The 24,901-nt window shown below is 22.5% G+C and overlaps 1 protein-coding gene, 1 long non-coding RNA gene and 1 pseudogene across 2 annotated transcripts; all 3 read right to left on the bottom strand.

Moving 5' to 3' along the window:
* Positions 1-2,975: 2,975 nt before the first annotated feature.
* Positions 2,976-14,793, bottom strand: LOC132920687 (uncharacterized). Its single transcript, XM_060983319.1, has 3 exons — positions 12,682-14,793; positions 5,337-5,516; positions 2,976-4,672 (listed from the first exon to the last, which is right to left on the bottom strand). Exons 1-3 carry the CDS (start codon positions 12,743-12,745, stop codon positions 4,434-4,436), a joined length of 483 nt encoding a protein of 160 aa, XP_060839302.1. The 5' UTR covers positions 12,746-14,793; the 3' UTR covers positions 2,976-4,433.
* A 4,255-nt stretch (positions 14,794-19,048) lies between these two features.
* Positions 19,049-21,387, bottom strand: LOC132920706 (uncharacterized). Its single transcript, XR_009660769.1, has 2 exons — positions 20,720-21,387; positions 19,049-19,443 (listed from the first exon to the last, which is right to left on the bottom strand). It is a non-coding gene; the product is annotated as an uncharacterized LOC132920706 (long non-coding RNA).
* Positions 21,388-21,768: 381 nt separating this feature from the next.
* Positions 21,769-24,901, bottom strand: LOC132920693 (zinc finger protein 786-like; annotated as a pseudogene).

Consider the following 24,901-nt stretch of genomic DNA (forward strand, 5'->3'; position numbering starts at 1 on the left):
AACAAAACTAACACAATAAATACTAAAAAAAAAATAATAAAAAAAAAAAATAATAAAAAAAAAAATATAATAATAATAAAGATAGGAAGGAATAAAGCAAATAGAACATTATTATACATAATAGTAGTATATTTTATTAAAATTATATAATATTAGATACTATGAAAATGGTTGATTACTTAAATACAATAATTATAATCAGAAAGTTTTTTTGTAAGAATAAAATATAAATATGTTAGACAATAGTTTTAAAATTTAAATATTTTAAATAATCACATATCATTAATGAGTTTAACCCATATTGTTGTTTTTATTTCAAATATATGTAATTTTTTAATACATTTGGTCAATTATTCCGTGAACTAATATCTTATGATTTCTCATATTTGATTTCCAGGTGAAATATTTTTTACACACTGAGCATTGAAATTTTGGATGGACCCCTCACTCATATGTCAAATGCCTTTTTAAAAGTTGCTTGTGGTAGTAACCTTTATATGATCGACCACAATTATGAGGGCATATAATATAATATGACATAAAATTTCCTAAATAAAATAAAATAAAACATCACAACTTAGTTATAATTTAAAATATTTATAATACTAACTGTTAAAGTATGAAATTACCAATTATTTGTCAGTTAATATGTTAAATAGTTTATTAAATTAAAAAGCAAGACTTTGTTGTTAACTTTAAACTAAATAGGGTGCGGCAATGAAATGGGATGATTTCAATATTTAATTATTCTTTACAGAATTAATTAATTTTTACTTTAATAAATATAATTATAATGTATAAAAGTTACCATTTGGTGTTCAATAAAAAAAAACTTTGTTTCTAAAAAAATACGCTTACCGAATGACTTTTATTGAAAATTGAAATATATGCATCTTATCTTATAGCTGTAATTGGAAATTTTGTATTACTCTTTGCAGCATATTAATGGGTATTGATTCAATCTTGTTTCAAATGCGTTGTTTGACGGCTTGGATATTTTTTGGTGGAAGACTTGTAGTTTTGATGGTTTTAAAAAACTTTAATTAAAAGAATCCCCATAAACAAAAAAAAATCACTAATAATTAAATCATGAGAGCGTAGAGACTACAAGAATATATACATTTCAATAGAGGTCATTTGGTAAGCATAGTTTATAAAAAATAGATTTATTTATTTTATTGAACACCAAATGGTAACTTTTGTAATTTATATTTATATTTGTTAATTAAGAATAAATAAATTTATTCTTTAAAAAATAATTTTATATTGAAATTATTTCATTTCACTGCTGGCCCTTAAATAAAAACTAAAATAATGAAAACAGTAGTAAATGTTAATTAAAAATATAGGAGAGTAAACTGCATGTACTTAAGAAACTTAAAATACTATAAAAGTCAAAAATAGATTGATTTTATAAATGATTAGATTAAGTAGTTAACTATTTTCCCATATTGGTATTCATAAATGTTTGCTAAGATATCAATAATGCCATCTGTAACATAATATAAATACAAATTTAACAATTCAATGAAAAGTTTTATTTTGAATAAACATATACAAAACATGGTATGATAATTACCACATATACTTAATACTAAGTACTATTTTCAAGTATGAGTTGATACTAATATATTATTGTTTAATTTAATTATAAATTAAGGCATATTTTGTACATAATACTAAAATAATATTTTGAATTATTACATTAAACAAGAATTATTATCAAAAGTATCATAGGAATATTAGTATTATAGTATACAATAAAATATATCAAGACCATTTGATAGCTATTAAATGTTATAAGTATTTATCAATCTTTGATTACTGACAATTAACTATAATTATTTTTAATATGACATAGATGTTAAGTAATTATTTTATGAATTCTAATTAAATGATATTTTAATTGAGCATTTCTAGTAAAACGCTTGAAACATATACTGCATTGAAATTTCGGAATAACACCACAATTGTATACTAAATGTTGTTTGAGATGACGCTTTCTATATGGACCTTTATACAATTTACCACAATTGTTTGGGCATCTAGCTGGATCTACTTGTGCTATCCTATCAAGTTGAGTTAACCAATTGTAAAGCAAATCTAAAATAACAAAATCAAAACATATTATATTTAAAATAAATTTAAATACATTTAAATATTTAAACATTGTAAAACGTGTCAATAACATAAATTATAATGCACGTGTATACAACTGTATTCCATAAGACTACTAATTGTTAGTGCTAATACAATACAAATTCAATTATTTCATCATTTTTTAAAATTATTTACTTTAATAGAATACTGTACATAATATTTAACGTGTTTTTTATTTTAATTTTCTTATCTAAATTAAATTTTAACTTTACTGATATGTACCAGCAAAACTTAATATATATTCTGCATTGTAATTTGGGTTTAATATAGTACATTAGTACCTACATAAAATGTTGTCTGAGATTTTTATTATTTACATAACAAGAAGCATCAATTATATAAATTATATTATATGCATATACAAATGACTTCTACTAAAACCCTACCAATTTTTGGTGATAGTGAACATTCAATTTATTTTACCATTTTAAAATAATTAACCTTTTTAGATCACTCAAAATAATTAGTAAGTAATCAACAAATAGACATATGAATATAATATGTTGTTAATAATGTTTATTTATATTCATTATACATAAATAGACATAATAAACTTCCAAATTTGATGTATTTACTATTTTTTCCTTTGGTAATAAACAAAAGAAACAATAGATAATATTATTTATTATTTTTGACAAGTGAACCAAACTTTAAATTATCTTGAAATAAAACACATTTTATTATACTAATCAATTATTTTATGAATTCTCATCAAGTGGAATTTTAAGTGATGATTTCTAGAAAAACGCTTAAAACATATTCTGCATTGAAATTTTGGCGCGACACCACATTCGTACACCAAATGTTGTCTGAGATTATGCTTTCTATGAGGACCTTTATAACATTTACCACATTTGTTTGGACATTTGGCTGGATCTATTTGTGTTATCAAATTAAGTTGAGGTAACCAAGATATTTCTAAAAAACATAAAATCAAAACAATTAATATTGGTCAATATAACATACATTTGAATAATTAATATATAAGGTGCATCAATCATATAAATTAAAAAACATGTATATACAATAGTTTTTAATAAAACTACTAGTTGTAAGTGCTAATGTAATACACATTAAATTATTTCACCATTTTAAAATAACTTTTGTAGAGCACTCAGTGTAAATAGAAACTTATCAATAAACTAACACAATAGTATATGTTGTTATACATTTATATTTTTTAAACATAGATAAACATAATATAAATTCCTAAATATAATACTATTTTTTCATAATATTATTATTATTATTGTATGATAGTTTAATAAATATTTTTTTAATTTTTTTTATTTATCAGTGCTAGAGTATAAAGAGGCTATTTATTGGCATATATTGTTTGAGTATATTTAGTCTTGTTTGTCAATAAAATCAATTTAAAATTGTTTTAAATAAATATTGTATATAATTTATTAATTTTTGGTCCACAAAAATGTAGTGCTTCTCGTATCAAATTTATAGTTACTTAATATACTTCATATTATTTTAATAAGTCCAAACTAAATACAAAAACTAAATTTAACATTAAAAATGTCAATACATTTATATGTTATACAAATTAAATTCAAAAAATAAATAACATTTGATAAAATGTTTTAAAAACTATGTAATAACTTGTGTATCAAATTATTTTGTTAAATACAAATATATTATATTTATATATATTTAAATATATCAATTATATTTAAATTCTTAAGTAAGTATACCTGAATTGGATTTAAAAATTATTCAAGAGGGAGGGAACTTAAATAAATATAAATGTTAAATACAAAAGAATGAGAAGGTAAGCCCTCCCTTCCAGACATCAATGCATACAATGATTAATTATAATTTTTTTTTAGTTGGTAATACATTGTACCTATTAATATTTATTTATCATAAATATTTAATATCTATAAAAATAACTTTAATTATAATAAAATGTATCTAAACTTAGTTTTGAAAAAATAAACTATTTAACACTAACAGCCTTAAATTTGATACATATTTTTATTTCAATACTACCCAAAAAGGAGAAGGGGCATGGCACATCCTACTTGTAATCACCAATAGATACACAATATAGATCCAAATCTGTAGTTAAATGTTGAGGCATATAATTCTTGTGTATGGACTAATAATAAATATTTTATTTAACAATTAAAATAAGCTACTAGTAGGTATAAATGAAATAATTTCATTTGATACAGTTTTGATTTTTTTTTTTGTACAATTTTGTGAGTATAAATCGGTATTTAATAACTTATAATAAACCAGATTATAAGCATTTTACTATGTTATACAATTATTTTATGTATTCTAATTAAATGATACTTTAATTGAGGATTTCTAGCAAAACGCTTGAAACATATTCTGCATTGAAATTTTGGTATAACACCACATTCATATACCAAATGTTGTCTGAGATGATGTTTTCTATAAGGTCCTTTATACAATTTACCACATTTGTTTGGACAAACGGCTGGATCTAATTGTGTTATCCAATTGAGTTTAGCTAACCAACTGCAAGGCAACTCTAAAAATAAAAAATAAAAATAGTTAATATTATTAAGTATGATAAATATAATATTATAAATTATCAAATATTAAAATTGGAAAATATGCCATTTATATATTATGCATATAGAGTTCTCCACGCCCCTTTACCAATTGTTAGTGCTTATGCAATGCACATTAAATTATTGTAAATTATAATATAATTAACTAGCTATCCCATTGAGTATAAAATATCTAATTAAGATTGTTTTAAAGAATATTATATGTATATGTATAGTTTATATTTATATGTTTACCAAAAACTGTAGACCACAGGAAATATTTTTTCATTTTTAATACGAATCTTAAATCTACTGATTTAAATATATTATTTCAATTATTTTAATGTGTTGTGATTATTGTAAAAGAAAAAACAAATTATGAATAAGAGCATACTTGAAACAAAAATGTATTTTATTAATAAAACTATAGTTATGAATACCTATTATACTATTTTTATGATTGTTGGTGTTTGAATGGTTTTTGACCAATCTTTATAAGTTGTTTAAATCAAGATGAAATTAACATAATATAGTTTAAACAAACTTTCTTATCATTAAAAAAAAATACTATACAATATTAATAAACGTTAGAATTATAAAATTTATGAACAGATATTGAATGGATTTTCAATGTATGCTTACGAGCAAATTTTCTTAAACAAAGTATACATTGGAATTGTGGATTAACACCACAAGCATAAATCAAATGTTTTTTGAGATTACGTTTGCGATCCAATCCTCTATACTCGTGACCACAACCATTTGGACAGATTGCTGGGTCGTTTTTACTAGCTTTATTTAATAACTCATTCATATGATAATCTGTAAATATAAAATTTGAATTATATTTAAAAAAAAAATATAATGCTAATGACCTAGCTATAAAAGCAAATATGAACAATAAAATATATATATATATATATAATATATAGGCATAAATTGTCCACTGAGTTGTTTTGTTAACTTCAATAGAGTATAAATATTTTTAGAATATAAATCAAAATTTAATAAGAAAATATCTTACAATATAATTTGAAACAAACAAAACAAATAAGGTTGTTGCATACTTCAAATAAAATATTATTATATTTATTTTAACTGAAATATGATTGACAATCTATCATGTTGTAATTTATTAGAATTTGCTTATATTTAAACTTTTTTTTTGAAAACAGAGTAAAATTTATATTAATTGTTAGTAATATAATATACTGTAATATATGATTATTACTAAATGGTTTTTGACTAACTATTTACTTGAAATTTTGGCTGAACACCACATGAATTATTATTTTATTTTTTATTTTTTCATATATTCAAATGGTTTTGAAGAAAACATTTTATTGGCTAATAAATGATATGTTTAATTACTGAGCAACAAGCTGACAATTATGTTTTATAAAAATTACAATGTTTAAAATTATTGTATAACCGTGTGACTGTTCACTATAAGTATTTATAAAATAAAATACTATAATACAAGAAAACAATTTGTTGTATTCACAATATTTCTTCAGCCCCCGTGAGCATGCCACTGGATATAATTATTAACTCAATATTTTTTCTCTTTGAACCTTCAAGCTATAAAGAAGTTCTTAGAAGTTTTTTATACTTAAATAATAATATGTATATTAAATGTCATTGACAATTTATTTTATTATTTTAGTTAAAAGGTTAAATTTAATTCAAAATAATTTATACTTATTTATATGTTCCTAGTTTTGATAGTATTGTTAGATATACAAGGTTTTATTTATTAAATGTCAATTTTTTAGACTTATACTTTCATGTTAACTTTAATACCAAATATTTTTTTATAGACTATAATAAATAATTTGGTCAAAATGCCTAAAAAGTTTACAAAATTTAGTATGTTTTTCATTTTTTACATTCAACAGCTTATAAGAGGGGATCAACATTTTAAGCCTGATAATCCTGCTTTCCAATTTTAAACTTAACACATGTCATTTTTATGTGTGGAATAAATAACTTAATACATTATAAATTATAGTTTTCCCATTTAAATGAATATTTACTTAATTTATAAAAGTAAGGTAACATTGCACTTGTTTTTATCAAAAAGAATTAACATTATCAAACACCAAATTATATAATAATATGAATACTGAACATAATATATTACATATTTGATTTAGATGTATGAACATGAAAATACTTATGCCGGATTGGTTAAACGTTTAACGAGCCGTTAGCGCGCTAACGAATGATTAAAATTGTATTCATCCGTTCAACAATCTTTAAATGTTCAATAATTTTATTGGGCAGTTAAAATATAGGTTACCAGCTCATTAAACTAATGGACCGATTTCGGCTCTTTAAATTGTAATCATTCGATAAACCTACAGTTATCACGGGTACGTATCAGTAGTACATCGTCACTATGGAACTTAAAAAAGTATTTTTCTGTGATAAGCTTAAACTTCTACACAAATCTTGGTATCATGTTTAATACTAATATATTTTTATTGAATGGTTTATGCAACCCAAACACGTCTGTAAAAATATTTAATGGTTCAATAAAACTATTCATTAAATAAATTTAAAGTTCAGTTTCATTCAACCCGTCATTAGTATAGTTAATTAGTTATAAATATTATAACTCGTATAAGTATAATAATATAACCAAAACAATTTACATGTATTTTAGATATATTTATCATTAAATCTTATTAATTGAAAACCTATCAAACTAAAAAGATGTTTAATTTATGATTTAAAATAATGTATGTAACTATAATTTAAAATATACAATTCTTTTTATAGCAAATTAAAATTTGAACATAAAACAAACAAAAAAAATTGCATTTTATTAGGTATTTATATACTATATGTTTAATCCGTTGATAACGTATAAACACCAGATATTTTATTTAAATTTTTTTTTATTGTTCTATACATTTTATTATTTTTGTACAATAAGTATACTAGTTTATCAGGTGTTAAATTTTTACATATTATATACATATATATATGTGTGTGTGACATATGTGATGTGTGTTTTATTAAAATACTTATGATATAACTATATAAATCAAGATGAACTGAATTCAGGTATAGTACAAAGTAAAATAAAATATTCATGTATTATTTCAGTTATAATTTTTTACATTAAAGCTATATAATATTAAATCAAATTAGAATTAAACTATTTGTTTATGAATAGATAATAGATGGCTTTTTAGTGTATGTTTGCGAGCAAATTTTCTTGAGCAAATTACACATTGAAATTGTGGATTTTTTCCACATGCATATATCAAATGTTTTTTGAGATTGTGTTTACGGTGTGTACCAATATAAGAATGACCACAACCATTTGGACAGAATACTGGATCATTTTCAATTACTTTATTTAATAACTCCATCATTGTATTCTCTGTAAATATAATATTTTAGTTGATATATCAGTTAACTATAAGTATGTAATAACAACTATAGTCTATAGTTGATGTTGAAATACATAATTCTTTTAGAATGATCAAAGCAACTGATACTACATGTATATGGTCCAAAATACAACAAAACCACACAGGAATTGCAAGAATATCTTAGTGAAAAATGTATATTAATTAATAATTATAATAAAAAAAAAAAAAACGCATATAAAACCTTAGACGTTTTTATACATTGGTCTATTATTATTAACATTTTCAAAAATATCCTCATTATTTGGTTTAAAAGTTGACGTTTTGAATATATTTCACTGACAAATCTCAAAGCGATCTTGTTTTTGATATCTTTTGTCGAACGGTAATTTTCAACATTATAGAAGACATTTAAAATAAGAAAATCTTGGTAAACAAAAGGTATTAAAAATAAAGCTTATCCAAAGATATCATTTCATTGTGTTCCAACGTGACCTTTTAAATTAAAATAAAATGGATACTTCTAAAAATTAAACATAAAATATTATAGGTAAGAAAAAATAGATTTTTGCTTCATATATTCTTCAATTATGTACTTGTAATTAAATCTAAAGGTTTTTATTAAAATGTATGAATTATGTTATGTGCAATCAGTGGCAGATCTTTTTATTGGTGGGGGGGGGGGGCTAAAATTTTTCATATTAATCGCTCCCTTCCTCTTGAATACAACACTGTGTCTAATATACAGTAGACGCTGCTTATAAGACTCACTTTGAGACCAGCACAAAGTGCGTCTTATAACCGAATGCATCTTATAGGCGAAGTGGAAAAAAAAATTTAATTATGTATTTATAAATTTTATTTTATTACATATTTTGCTTTAATCTTAATACTTTAACATATATTACATTTAACATACTTATTATTGAATAAATTTAATAATCCTGATAAAAAAAACTAAAATTATAATAGGTAAATATTACATATAAAAATTATACATTAATAAAAAATTATAAAGGATGTATGTATAATGTATTTATTATTTATTTTGTTCTAATATTCCGAAAATATAATAACGATAATCGTTGCGATAAATGTGAACTTTTATCTGCGCTAAAAATTATTATACGTTATAAAGTACCAACAGAAACTAGAAATACACGAATATTATTTAATTTTTCAATACCAATTTAATTCTAAATTATAACCAAAAAAGTTTATTTTCTACTATTTATTTTACAAAATTTGAGTCTTATAACCGATTTTTTATTTAATGTATTTTGATACGTCCGGTCCGTTCTAGACGATTTTGAGTCTAATAAGCGACTGAACCTTATATCCGTGAGTCTTATAAGCGGCGTCTACTGTATTTTAAAACAAAGATAATAAATTAAGTTATATTTTTAAAATCAAAAAGTATTTTATTTATAAGATCAAAATAGGAAAACATTTTAAAATATAAACAATTTTATATAAAAATTTTTAAACGTCTTTAAACCTGATAAATTAAGTTTTTAATAATGTGTCACATACGATAATCATTAATCTAATGTTCTCTTACTTGATTACCTCTAATCCTGTTGAGATAAGCAGAAATTGGTTACCTCCAGCTTGGTAACTGAGTCAAGGCTAGTTCGAAATTAATTAAAAGATTTTTTATTTTAAATAATTGGTTTAGTATTTTTCAGTATTAGGATAATAACCTATGAAAACAGACTACTCTAGCGTTTTGCGTGTTTAGTTTAAGCTTTTACACTCATGACTATCTAGGAAAATTTAAATATTTCCAAAATAAGATAAAATTAAAAAATGTTATACAATGTTTCAATAATATGTAATTTTTATCCGCATTTAAATCATACATATATAGCAACAAATATGTAGATACAAATTAAATAATAAATAAAAATTTCAAGTACCAAGTTTATTTTACAAAAATATATTTATTACAGAATCTGCAGTTGATGAACATTGGATAAATGATACAGTAACGATTGTTTTTGCCTAAATGGTTTTCCGCAAAAATTACAATAAAATTGTGGATTAATGCCACACGCACGCATAAACCAAATGATATATGAGATTGTATTTTTGATTTTTACCAATATATGACTAACTACAACAAATTTTGACAGAACATTAGATATTTTTCATAAATCTGATTCGGGCATTTAACTGAAAATATAATATTTAAATTAGTTTTTATCATTGACAATATAAAGGTTAAATTTAAATTGATTTAGCGCCGATATAAGTATACTAGGTTTTTAACAGGCTTTTTGCGTATTTATATGAGAATTATTAGGATTGATCACAGTACTTTGAACAACATTTTTGTATTGGTTTAAATCCCAATAAGGCAATAAATATTATATAATTTTGAAATCAATAAATTCTATCCTTTAAATACAATTTTATCCTTTATTTGTGATACGTCACTTTTGGAGTCATTAGTATTTTTTTTTAACATAGCAAAAGTTAGTATTTTAATACAAATTAAATAATAAGCTAAAATAAATTCCAAACACAAACTTTATAATATATAACTATTATTTTTTCAAAGTACATACTCTTGATGAACAATTGATAAATGATACTTTAACGATTAATTATGTCGGAATTTTTTTTGGCAAAATATACAATGGAATTGTGGATTTTTTCCGCATGCATAAACCAAATGCTTTTTGAGATTATGTTTGCGGTGTAAACCAATATACGAATGACCACAAGCATTTGGACAGAATACAGGATTATTTTCACATACATTATTTAATAATTCCATCATGTTATTCTCTGCAAACATAACAATTTAATTGTTTTATTTTGTTGGTCATGTATAAAATATATAAAATGTACTGTAGTTGATGTTGATATATATAATTCTTTTAAAATAGCTATAAGCGGCTGATGTTAAATGTTTTTTCTATAATACTGTAATACGCAGTTAATTTAGTCAATGAATGAATATGTTTAACAAAAAAGTGTATTTACGTTACCTAATTAATAATTATAATAAAAACCATTTATAATATTGATGAAGCTTTCATATATTAGTCTATAATTATAAACATTTTCAATAATATCTCTATTACTTTCATTAAACGTCGACTTTTTGAATATATAATTCAGTATCAAACTTCAAAGTGTTCCTGTTTCTGTTATTTTACGTTAAACTGCGATTTTCATTCAATACTACAAATGCAATTAGAAGACAAAAATCACGGTATTGAAATATAGTCTGAATACCTGTCATTAAAATCCAAAAGGTATAGGTGAAGTCTTATAATTTATTTTATAACAGAAAAAACATAATATTAAGTTGTTGTGTTTTTAAATCAAAATATACTTTATTTATAAAATTTAAATAGCACTACATTTTTAAATACATAAATAATATCAAATTTAACCGTGCTAAATAATACGAGTAAGTTGTTGATGATTATTCATAATATGATAATCTAATGATCTTTTATTTCTAACAATTTTTTTGCAATATTTACATTCTACTTTTGGTCTAACAAAGCATGATGTTAAGTTTAAATGTCTTTTTAAATTATTTTGGCGATATCTTCCATTTAACAAACTATTACAATTGTATGGGCGCAATATTGGGTCATTTGAACTAGCTCTATACGATATTTCCATTATGGCATTCTCTGCAAATATAACATTTCAATTATAATATTATTAACTAAATAAAATTGATATGGAAAAATCAAAGGGCTGTTACATACATTTAATACTGCACACTAAAAATAATTATTTAACATAATACATGAATATTAATATTTTGACTTAAATATTGAATTCAATTGAATCTATATTATTAAGTTCCAAAAAACAATAACATAATAGTTATTTAGTTAAGTAACAAATGTTTAGTTGGTTAAGGATTCATAAGTTTGTCGTGATTTAGGCAAACTCAAATTGTTCTAAATTAAGTTATATAAGTATACTCTATTCGCCGAGAGACCCCTTCGTGCGTCCTACTGACGAAGAAAATACAGGCGGACGGCCCGTAGCCGTCAAGTCGAGTTTTAGTCAGTCGCGCAGGTCCGGTCTCTCGGTGAATTTAGTATAAAAACTTCATTGTTGACACTACAGTTAAATATGTACTATTTATTCATTTTTGATACAGTATATTATAGTAATTAGTATATACAATATAAATAGGCATAACCGATTAGCCAATATCGATAAATGATAATGGCATAAACATGCGAATGAATATTGTAAGGATGGTTGATGGGGATATATAGTTAAAAAAAATTCTTAAAAGTACTTCATAAAAAGAAACATAAAACCACCTAATATAATATAATACGTTTTACCATTCTACAAACTTGTAATAATATATTTTTTTTAATATTTAAGTAAGTATAAGAAAACATAAATATAAAATCTGTAATTATTGTAAACAATTCTTTATTTTTACAATGGTGTTTTTGATTTTTAAAACGTGCATGTTTGATGAACTGTTATCATATGATACTTCAATGATTGGTTTTTTCTGAATTGTTTTTGGCAAACTGTACATTGAAATTGTGGATTAATACCACATGCATAGTTTAAATGATGTTTGAGATTGTTTTTGCGGTTTGTACCTTTATACGATCGGCCACAACCATTTGGACAAAACATTGGATCTTTTTCAAAAGTCTTATTCATGTAATTAACTGAAACTATAACATACAAATTTCTTTATATCGTCGACAAAATATAGTTATTTTATTAATGCAAAAGCTCTAAATTTGATTTTTAACGTGCTTTTTTGCATACTTCTGAGAAGGTAATTATATTACATTAACTATTGCAATATTAAAATGAAAACACTTCTTCATAAATATAAAATAAAATTTAATTTTTGTAATTTAAAATATAAATAATTAAAGCTAAATACATAATTAGCTAAAAATGGTCACGTAATTTCGTTTACGCCCGAATGGTTTTCGACAAAATGCACAATAAAATTGTAGACTTAAATTTAAAAAATAAAATTGTGGCCACATGCTTATACAATTGATTTTTGAGATTGTGTTAGTGTTTCCTACTATACTATCGGCCACAACTGTTTTGAGAAAATAATAAATCTTTTTAAAAGGCCTGATACTGATAATATAATATTTAAATTATTTTATATCAGATACAAAAGTAAGAAATGCTTTTTTCATATTCAAAAAATACTAAACATTTTTTCTCTAAGAATATTGGGTTTGAAAAATAAATCGATAACCTTAATATTAGTCGATATTCGATATCGTCTAACGCTGATCCTCGCCTATAATATTACACGTAATAACTGTCTGATCATCGGGGGCAACTAATGACTAATGTATATTTATTATTTACTTTTTTTTACAACAGAGATTCCCAGTGGTCTACATCGATTCTGACCTGTCTATGTTAACGAAAAAAAAATAGGGGGTGCATGAGGTTTAAATAGGGATCCCCGAGAGTTATTAAGTCAAAAATACTTGTATCGTAATTTAATTTAATTTGCGTTTTCTGTCATTTTAATTATTTAAAAAATTAAATAAATATTGTTATTATTAAAGAAATAAAGGTATTAATGAAAACAAACTTAACATGTTTTTTATTTTTAAAAAATGCAATCCATAGTAAACCTTATTTAAGTGAGCAGCTACAGGTAAGTTATAAAAAATATCTATAATACACCTATATAGATGAATTTGTAAAAATTAAATTTTAGGGGTTTATGAAAATTCGAAAATTGGCACATGGTCTACGGGGAAAAAAGTTTGTGTACTTCTGGTTTACAATATAAGAGAGAAGTACATTTTTATATTTTTGGAAGCTACTAGGTATACACTGTTTGTAAAAACAAATTTTTAATGTGCTTTAAGCATATTTATTTTATGATCATTACTCATTAAGATCTCATCTCTTTTAGAACAAATTTTTTATATTTTGGCTTACAATTCAATTATCATTATAGTATTACAAATAATATATTCAATCCTCATAATCATCAAGTAAACTTCCATTCTTTTTTTTTTAAACCCCAAATATTCTACTTTTGTAGCAAACAGCATTTGATAAACATAAGTATGGACATATATTTAGTAATTTTAATACAATAAATTTAAATTATAAATACAAAGTTTATTTTACAAAATTAAAATTTTTTAAGTGTATTTTCTTGATGAATTATGACTAAATTATGCTCACAATCACTTATTATAGAAGAATTGTTTTCACCGAAATTTACTATAAAATTGTGTTTGCGGTTTGAACCTTTGTATGATAAACACTTTTTTATATTTTTAAATACATTTATTTGGTGAACATTTGTTTTTTCTGAATTTTCTTGGACAAATTGAAATTGTGCATTAATACCAGTCATACATTTAACAATTTTCGAAGTTCTGTTTGCAGTTTATATCTTTGTACAAAAGCGAACAACTACTTGGACAAGGCAATAAATTTTCTTCATGGGTTTTTCAAAAAACTGATTCCGCGTACTTGACTGAAAATATCATATTCAAATTAATTTAAATCATTGATAAAATATAATTAATTAGACTGCTATAGAGCTGATACTTATTTTGTATTAAGCTTAAATTATGCTTTAAGCTTATTTTTTTTGAGGATCATTAAAATTAATTTTTCTGTATTTTTAGTTTACATTTCAATTACTATTAAAATATTAAAAATAATATACTCCATCCTTTAAGGGATTGCATAAAATTGCATAAAATTTCATTCTTTTAGTTAAAATAATCTAAATAGGTGTCACAATTTAAAAAAATATATAAATATAGTTAATATTTTAATACAATTAAAATACTAGATTAAAATTCTAAATGCAAAGTTTATTTTACAAGTATATATTTTTAAAGTTTATTTTTTTAATGAACAATGATCAAATTATATTGTAACAATTACTTTTGGCTGAATTGTTATCAGAAAAAATTTACAATAAAATTGTGAATTATTGTCAAACGCATAATTCAAATGAGATTTTTTTGAAATTTTTACAATAACATTGGTAATAAATGTTGTTATAACTTGTAATTTACTTATTTATAAGAAGATTAGAATTAATTATTTTTTGAACTAAATTTCTATGTTTGGGGTTTAATTTTAATAACTATTATATACCGTTAATATATAGATGACAGTATTCCTTAAACTATAGGTATTGTTAGTATTTTGTTATTACAATTCAAATAATAAATTAAATTTTCAAATATAAAGTTTATTTTACAAAAATATATAGTTTTTAAAGTACATTTTCTTGATGAATAGTGGTTAAATGATACTGTAATGATCGCTTATGTCTGAATTGTTTTCCACAAAAATTACAATCAAATTGTGGATTAATGCCACACACATAAACCAAATGATATTTGAGATTGTTTTTGCAGTTAGTACCAGTGTATGATCGACCACAACCATTTGGACAAGACAAGGAATTTTTTCCAAAAGTCTGATTCACATAATTAACTGAAAATATAATATTTAAATTATTTTCTATCAATAAAAAATAATTAAGAATGCTATAGCATTAATACTACAATTGATTTTTAACGTGCTTTTTGCATATTTATGCTCTAAGGATCTTTAGAATTTATCTCTAATTTAATTACATTTTTATACTTGAGTTCAAATTTAAATTAGGTAATATTATATTATTAACAGTATTTTATATCCTTACAACTTAAAATATAAAATTATACTCTTAAAAATTTCTAAATATGCAATTTGTGAAACTGCCGGTATTTTCAAAACGTTTAGGTAATATTTTAATAGCTTCTAAATAATAAATTTAAAATAAAAATTCTATTTTTAAAAAAAGTTTTTGCTTAGTACATAATTAAGCTTATTAATTTATAATATTGAAAAGACATTAATTGTTCTAGGCAAATATTATTACATTAATATTGTGGATAACTCTGCAAACTACAATAAAACATAATATAATGTTTGAGATTGTGTTTGCGATATTTTCCTTTATAAGAATGACCACAACCATTTGGATATAACATTAGATCATTGTCTGGGACACTGTCCAAAAATTGCATTATGATGAATTGATCTGAAACATAAATTTAATTTAATTCAATATTTTAGAAAGGAACTAGCTAAGATGCTGCTCATTAATTTGGATACACACATTATCATATTTACATTTTCAAGTATTATTCTATTATACTGCTGAAAAATATTTCAATTTAAAATTATTCATTTTTTTTTTTTTGAAGAAACTTATAGAAAAATATATAGAAATGAAATGGTTTTTAGTTGCTAAAAATACATGTAACGATAAATATAAATAAGTAAAATTAACTTTAATTTTTAACAGGCATCTTAAATGGAATATACATGAGTATGTTGTAAATGATAATAATGATATCTTTAATTGCATAATTCATACATATTGAATTATGTAAGGAATAAAGACACTAAATATTATAATTATTTAACCATACAAACATATAAACAGAATTTAATATTATAAATATCATATTGATATTGTACATCTTTTGATATCATTCATCACAAGTTTCTGTAATATTTTACCAATTCAATATAAATACATTTCATGATAATTTAATTTCAATATCAGAGAAGAATATACAATTTATCTATACATACCACATATATACCTACTTATTATTTTAACAACAATTTTAATATAAGAAATATGAGTATTATATAACTTCCTAATATATAATATATATATATATATATAACATACATACAAAATAAACTTAGAGTCCTAGACATACATAATATAATATTATAATATTATAACACATGTTAAATTTAAATTGTATTTAATACTTTTTAAGAGGACACCATACCAGCGTATTATATTGTCTTTGTCTTATGAATGTATAACATAGCAAATTTGTGTGAACAATTTCAATTTTGTGTAATAAGTATAGCTAATCTAATCTTTAATTAAAATTTGAATTTTCCTATTATTAAATTATGTAAGGCAGTTTACACGAAGAAACTTAACCAAAAGACAAATACGTGTCCATTAATTTGACGTAAGAGCATTTGTATTGGGAACAAGTCACATTTTTGACATCAGGCTTTGCTGAAATTACATGTACATATAATGATATTAGAATAATATAGAATAATATTCATTAATATAGACTACCTATAGTAGGGTAATCAAAACTTTTGCCTTATGGCATATAGAAAAGGCACGGTTGAACAAACAAATTTGTTATGTCATACTTACGCCACATCATATGGACCACAAAGCTTTTAATAAAAATGAGTATATAAATATGTAAAACATAGGAAAATTAAAAAAATCAACAGTGGTAAGTTGCATAGCTCATTTTAATTAAAAAAGTACATACCTATGCAGTATAATGACTTTTTTTTTAATTTTGAAAATATAAAATATAAATATAATATTTACATTTTATTTTATTGCTTAGCTATTCTAATCTATATTTTAATGGACATTGTGTGAATTTACTCTGTGGACTGTCAGAGTTTCTTTTCTTGTATACTTTTTTAAACAAATATCACAACTATATTTGAATAAAGATGTCACTTCACATTCGAATGATAAATGTCTTTTCAAATTACCCTTACGGTTTTTTCCACTATAAGACCGACCGCAAGCATATGGACAAAAAACAGGATCTTCCAAGATTAATCCTTCAAACAGTTTAACTACAACAGTGTAAAATATAAAACAAATTAATATTTAATTAATAAATAATAATAACAGATCATAGAGGTATAATGGCCTACCAATACTATTAATAGATTCAATTTAGTGATATCCATGCAAGTTACAAAAAAAAGCAATCACTTAAATTACAATTTATTATTTATTATTACATCATATGTCACAATGTGTTATAATACAAACACATGTAATATATATTAAGAAATAATTTATTCGTTCCAAAAATATTTTAGAGAGGAGTTGGTTTAATAGTTACTTTATTTAAAAGGAAATATAATCCTAAATAAAAAAAATTTCAAGTGAATAATTTAAAAAATGATATTTTTATATATTATATACATGTTTATTAGAAATATTTATACTTTAGTTAATTTGTTGAAAATCTATTTTATTAATATTCAAATATTAGCAATTAGTATATATGTACAACAAATGAATAAGCAATTCATATATTGTGCATAATGTGGCCAATAATGTGTAGCTTAATGTCTACAACCTGAGAATAAAGTTGTTCATAAAAAATAAAATAGTTAAAAACATAGCATACAATTTGTTATCAAATAAAAAAAATATCACAGATTTATACATGAGCAAACGTATATAAAGAATTATACCGTTGAAATAAAATATACTCACATACTATATGCGTAAACTGCATGTTATAACAAATTTACTAACTAATAAATAATAGTTTACTAATTAATTCTTTAATAGCTTATTTACATTATAGTTATAACTAGTTTCTTGTACACATCTTGCATATAGTAATATTTTGAAAAATTATGAATTTGTGAAACAGCAAGTGTGTACAACTATTTCAAATTATTTAATAGTTTAATTTCTATTGTATATATCTATTATATATCTATTCAAATTAAAACTATTGTAATGTACAATATTTGATTGCTAACAAAATAATAATACTAGTTATGCATAATATTATTTTTGATATATTAATTATTAAAATTTAGAATAATATCAATTTATAAATACAATTAATACAATGTAATTAAAACATAATTTAAAACAGGGGTCGGCAACCTTTTTAGACAAAAATAAAAATTTTTATTCTTAAATTATTAATTATGAAAAAAATACTGTCTAAAACTTTAAAATAATAAAATGTATATATAAAAAAAAATGTTGTTCTAGAATTTAAAATGGACCGTACACAGTAGTGGGCCGCCAGTTGTCAACCACTGATAAAAATATAAAATTAATATCACAACTATAATATTATTACAACTTAAGTTAATAAAAACGATATATTGATAATAACAACAAAATTTAACAGTTTTATCCTTTTTATTTATAGTGTAAAATATCATAATGCAATAAAAGATTAAAGATACAGATTCTACTTTGAAAATGGAACTGAAATGTTTTCAGTTCAATTAATCGATCCATGAAATCTCCAACAGTTTAACAGTTAATGTTAAGTGTTATCACATCATATTTTTTAATGTTCTATGTACAACTACTAAATGTCGTTTTAAGTTTTCGTTTCTAGTAAATTTCCTTAAACATATTCTGCACAAAAACATAGGTGCCACACCACACTCCAATTTCAAATGCTTTCTTAAATTACATTTTCGTTGCGGACCCCTATAAAGACGACCGCAATAATTTGGACACGGAACTGGGTCAGATTCATATAACTTTTGAAATTTTGTGCAAACACCTGTAAACGTCATCAAAATGGATATTAACACAATGTGTGACTAATGTTATTGCCTTTAGCGAATACTGTGAACAAAAACATTTTAGAAGCAAGAGGATTATCGTTAAAGCTATATGCCTGTATACAGTGTATAGATATATATATAATTAAACCTACTAACTACCACAAAAGCGGCATGACAAATATCGCAAATTGTATATCTAATATAATATTTTATGAGATACTATTATAGGAATAATTCAATAATATACTTATATATTATAAACTCTTTACTGCATAAATAATGACAATACAAAAAAACCTTGAAATTACAAAGATTATGTTATATTTTAAACTTGGTAATAGTCTTCAAACAAATTGCCGATGAAAACATTCGTACATATTATTTAATGTTGGTATGAATGAACACAAAGCATTATTTCAGTATTATTAGAATAATTGGAACGATTTTACTAATTATATTTATGTTTCCTAGTTAAAATTTTTGACCATGATTGTATTTGAATAACAAAACTTAGGTTTAACAAAAACTAATAATTATTAATTTATACATAGGAACCTAGCATTGATCATGATTTCTGGTATATTGGAAAGAGTGTTTAAATATTAAACAAAAGTTAATATTTTTTTTTAAACAATTAAAAGTTTTTTTGCATACTGAACATAGTTAAATGAATAAATAGATCAAATTTTTATTTTAGAAACTTGATAATAATTGAAAATTCAATATTTTTTTATAAATAAATTTAATATAATATGTCATTTATATAGATCATATAAAATTATGATTGTTTGGTTACAATTTTATCATAGAGTAAAGAATATTTTACTACTGTAAATATTCAAACTCAATTTTTATAATATATTTTAATCAGTAAATAATAACTAATGAGTAGTAGAATAGTATTATCAGAAGTTAAATGTATAATTTATTTATAAAATAAAAAAGTACTTAAATGTACAGTATAATAAATAACACTTACAGCAAACAATATATAATTAAAAAAGTATTAACAATAAAAAATATTATTATTTAAAATGGAAGTTTTTGATTTTATTGTATTTGACTGTTATTAATTTAGTTTTTTTTGTTCTAAAATAAATTAATATTATACAATTATATTATAATGATATAAGATTAATATCTTTAATTGATTTTGATAAATTGAATAAATATCCTGAAATATACATATATTATCAGTCAATAATAATTAACAAAAAAATAATATTAAAATTGATGAGTGAATTTTTTGATTAAGATAAATATAAGTGTTACCATTAAATTAAAATTGTACACATTTCACTGTGGTTGTGTAAATTAGAAGCACATACTTTGTGCACTCTTCCCATGTGTAATTTAAGTTGGTACCTTCGGAAAAACCGTTTCTTACATATTGTACAAGGAAATCTTGGTTGTACACCACATTCAAATATGTGTCGACGTAGATTTATTTTTCGATGTTGACCTTTGTAAAACCTGCCACAATTGATTGGACAATACGCCGGATCGTATATTGCGGCCTCTTCTACACGACGTAGTAGTATATTTTGATCTGAAAACATGCATTGTGACAGTAGGTACCAATAAAGTAGCTTAATAGGTACCAATAAAAGGTTATAAAATGGGTTTTTTTGTTTAAGCAAAGCAGCTGTCTATACGTTTTTCTTAAACGTGATGGATAATTAAACAAGTTTTACTTAATAATATAGAACGGAATGTTATATTATTCAATTTGTATACAAAATGGTCTATATTTGTTATGACATTTTTCAAAAAAATTGAATATTTTAATACAAGCCTGTGATACTGAAATACAGTTGTTTATAATACAATATAAAGGTAAAATATAATAATGTCATACAAATATCAAACACTAAATAACATGATCAATGATAGTTATAACAGTTTTCTAACAAAACTAATGAGCTATCTTCCTATGGAAAATATCAATAGATTTAATTAATTTATTAATAAATTGTAGTCAGGAGTGAACATCAACATGCATATAATATGCATATTAATATATTGTAATATGTAATAATATGAAAAAAACTGAAAAAATATATTATTAATTATTTTGTACTATGTAAAAAGGTATATAAAACATGCTATATATATATATATATATATATATATATATTTATAGTATTAAATTTTATTTTATTCACACATATATTCATCAATAATTCTGAATTTGATAAAAAGATATAATTTGTGATATATTATAAATAAATATTAAAAAGTTTACAAAGTTGAACATTAAGATAATTTGAACATACTAATATACATACAACATTTTAATATATATATGTTTATACGTGGACTATATACTTATTTTTGGTAACTAATATAAACAAAAATCAAATGAGTAACTACCAAATCTCTTATCTGAAGAAATAATATGGTAACTATAACAAAATCAAAAATTCTAAAATTATTCAACATCAAAATAATATCCCATATACTGTTAATTGAATTGAGCTTAATTTCTAAAATATTATCAGTACTTATAGTTGTTAACTGGAATTTAATTTGTATTCCCATAAAAATACTAAAACAATAATATGCAACTTAAATAAACAAACAGTGTTAATTTACACGTTTTTATGTTTAATTTAAATATATATTTGAAAAAAAAAAACAAAACAGTAATTCAATACTAACTAAAAATTAATTGGTAAATGTATTATGTATTATATATGTATTGTATATATGGCACTAAAATGTTAACATTCTTTATTATGTAATTAAAGTCAAAATATATAATGATCTATAACTATATTATGACATCATGGTATTGTGATTAGATCCTAAAATTATTTTATGAACAACCATCATATGCATTTTCAAATTTGCTTTTAATGAGAAGCTTTTCGGGCAGGCGAGACATTTGAATTGTGGTGCTACTCCACACTCAAATTTCAAGTGCTTCTGCAAGTTGTATTTACGCCACATACCCTTGTAACACCGTCCACAGTTTTTCGGACAATACACAGGATTTTCATTAGCGTACAAATCATTCTTTTTTAACATAAAGTCTGAAAATAAAAATAAATATACCTTAATAAAATAAAACATTCAAATACAAAAATATAACAACCCAAAATAATATAATTCAAGCTGGTTTAGATGTTGTTAATTTTTCTATCATACATAAAACAAATGGCAAAATCACATATTTAATTATATAATTATTTGTTTTATGGTCAAAACTAAGGCCACAACTATCACATTAATTGTTTTATTTTTGTTTAAAAATAATACAGTAACCAAAAATGTTTATAATATATTCATAACCATCTAATAGATATACATATAACTAATATTGGCTTGATTATTATTATATTTATATTAATACAAAGTCTTTCATTAGTTTTCAGTTTTAAGCAAATATTTAATATGAAAATACTGCCGATAAAACAAACCTGTTGGATACAAAATATCTCAGTAATACTAATTTGTATTTCCAATAGAAGGATGATAAATAAAAAATAAACTGTTATAACTTAAGTTTGTGTCAATATTCAATATTTATATTTTTAATTATGGTATACATCACATTATATAATACATGTTATAAATTATATTCCTGTATAAAATTATTTAAATAAGACAAAAGACAAATCCATTTAGAATTTGAAAAATTGAGTCTTTTAAAGTTATATGCCTAAATAATACTATTGGAATAATTTTAATGATAGTTAATAATAATAATACATAGTTAAAAATAATAATAGTAAATACTAAACATGCAATAAATCTATATTATTTCAATTTTAAGAATTGTAAATAACTTTATGAACGATTCCCAAGTGATATTTCAAACTGTGTATACTATTGAATTTTTTTTTTCATACATATTAGGCAAGTTGCAATTTTTCCACGTTCTTTCACCAAATGTAATTTAAGATTACTTTTTCAATTTTTTCCTCCAAATTTTTTACCACAATTTTTAGGACAAATTGAATGATTGTATTTTACAATTTGATTCAATTTGGTCAGCCAAAACATCGCATCTGTATTGGTAGAAAAATAAATTAATTGGTTTTAAAAAAAAAAATTATTCTTAAGTCTATTACACTACACTTAGAATACTTTTCACAAGTTCATTAGTTGATGATTTTTACATGTATCATGTCTTATCAGTTTCCAATAAAGATAATAGTAATAATTATTAATAATGCATAACAGGCAATTTTTTTTTAATTTTTAATAATATAATTGAATATATATATAAATTTAATATTATATTTTGTTATACGGTATTCCCACTAAAACGTTATTCTCTAACTCTAAGCCATAATTATGTATAATTTTTATCACTAATAAAAGCACATATTAATAAAACTAAACATAACAATATCAATAATAAAACGACAAACAGATTAATACAAAATAGTATTATTAGTATGATACGGCGACTAGAGTACATATTTTAATTTAATATTATAACATACATAAAAAGAACAATTATGAGGTGACTAATAAATACTAACATTAATATACGTTTACCAAACATGCAGTGTTTTTGAAATTTCCTGCCATAACTATCCACCTATATTACCTTGAAAGAGAGACCATAATATATTTATGTTCATTAAACTAACAGGTACTTATTTTGGTACCTTAAATTGTTTGTCATCTATTCAAATCATTAAATATAAAAATTAAATAATAAAAATACTTTCATATTCTATTTATTAATATTACTAAAATAATAATTTTTATGTTCTTTGTATTAAGTGTTTATGATTTTAATTAAAAAGTAATAAATAACAATCAATTTTAATAAATGAAAAGAAATAGATATTTTAAAAATCGATAAACTATGTTATAAAACGTGTATTGAAAAAACAATTGAAAAAGTTATTGGTGAAATTAAAATTAGTGTTTAATCAATGAAATAATTAGGAGATAATTTTCAAGTTAAAATTTATCATATTTTATAAAATATTTAATCAAAAACTAAATGTGTAAGTCTTAAATGATTAGTAAGACCACGTTTATGGGCAAATTTTTTAAAACATATTGAACATTCAAAGTTATTTGTATCTAGACATGTTGTAATATGTTCTACATATAGATTTTCAGCATTTGGACCTAAAATTATATTTTTACAATTTTTGCATCGATAACAACTTTCTGTCTTAGTAATAGATACAGAACATTTTTTCTTTGGTTCTCGTTTTTTTAATTCTAGTGGTAGAACAGTGTCAGTTGCTTTTTTTTTTCTTTCTTTCATAGTGTCAGTTGCTGATAATGCTGGAACCGTGTCTAATTTTGGTTTTGTTTTAATTCTTAGTTCTAAAAAAAAAATCAAAAAAAATCATTATTATGAAATCAATAAATATTATAAAACAAAACTATTTTGTTAGTAATTAACTATAGCCATAAAGCACTGTTATACATAAATCATTAATTATATTATACAAATTATTAAATATACAATATATATAT

Source organism: Rhopalosiphum padi, chromosome 2 (genome assembly GCF_020882245.1).
Source record: "Rhopalosiphum padi isolate XX-2018 chromosome 2, ASM2088224v1, whole genome shotgun sequence".
NCBI lineage: Eukaryota > Metazoa > Arthropoda > Insecta > Hemiptera > Aphididae > Rhopalosiphum > Rhopalosiphum padi.

Excerpts from the sequence above, each read along its gene's own strand:
- LOC132920687 (XM_060983319.1), bottom strand. The coding sequence starts at position 12,745 with ATGAATAAGACTTTTGAAAAAGATCCAATGTTTTGTCCAAATGGTTGT. Across the intron at positions 5,517-12,681 it reads TTGTGGCCGATCGTATAAAG|ATTATCATATGAATGAGTTA; the intron begins GTACAAACCGCA and ends TTATATTTACAG. Across the intron at positions 4,673-5,336 it reads TTGTTTAAGAAAATTTGCTC|AGTTGCCTTGCAGTTGGTTA; the intron begins GTAAGCATACAT and ends TTTTATTTTTAG.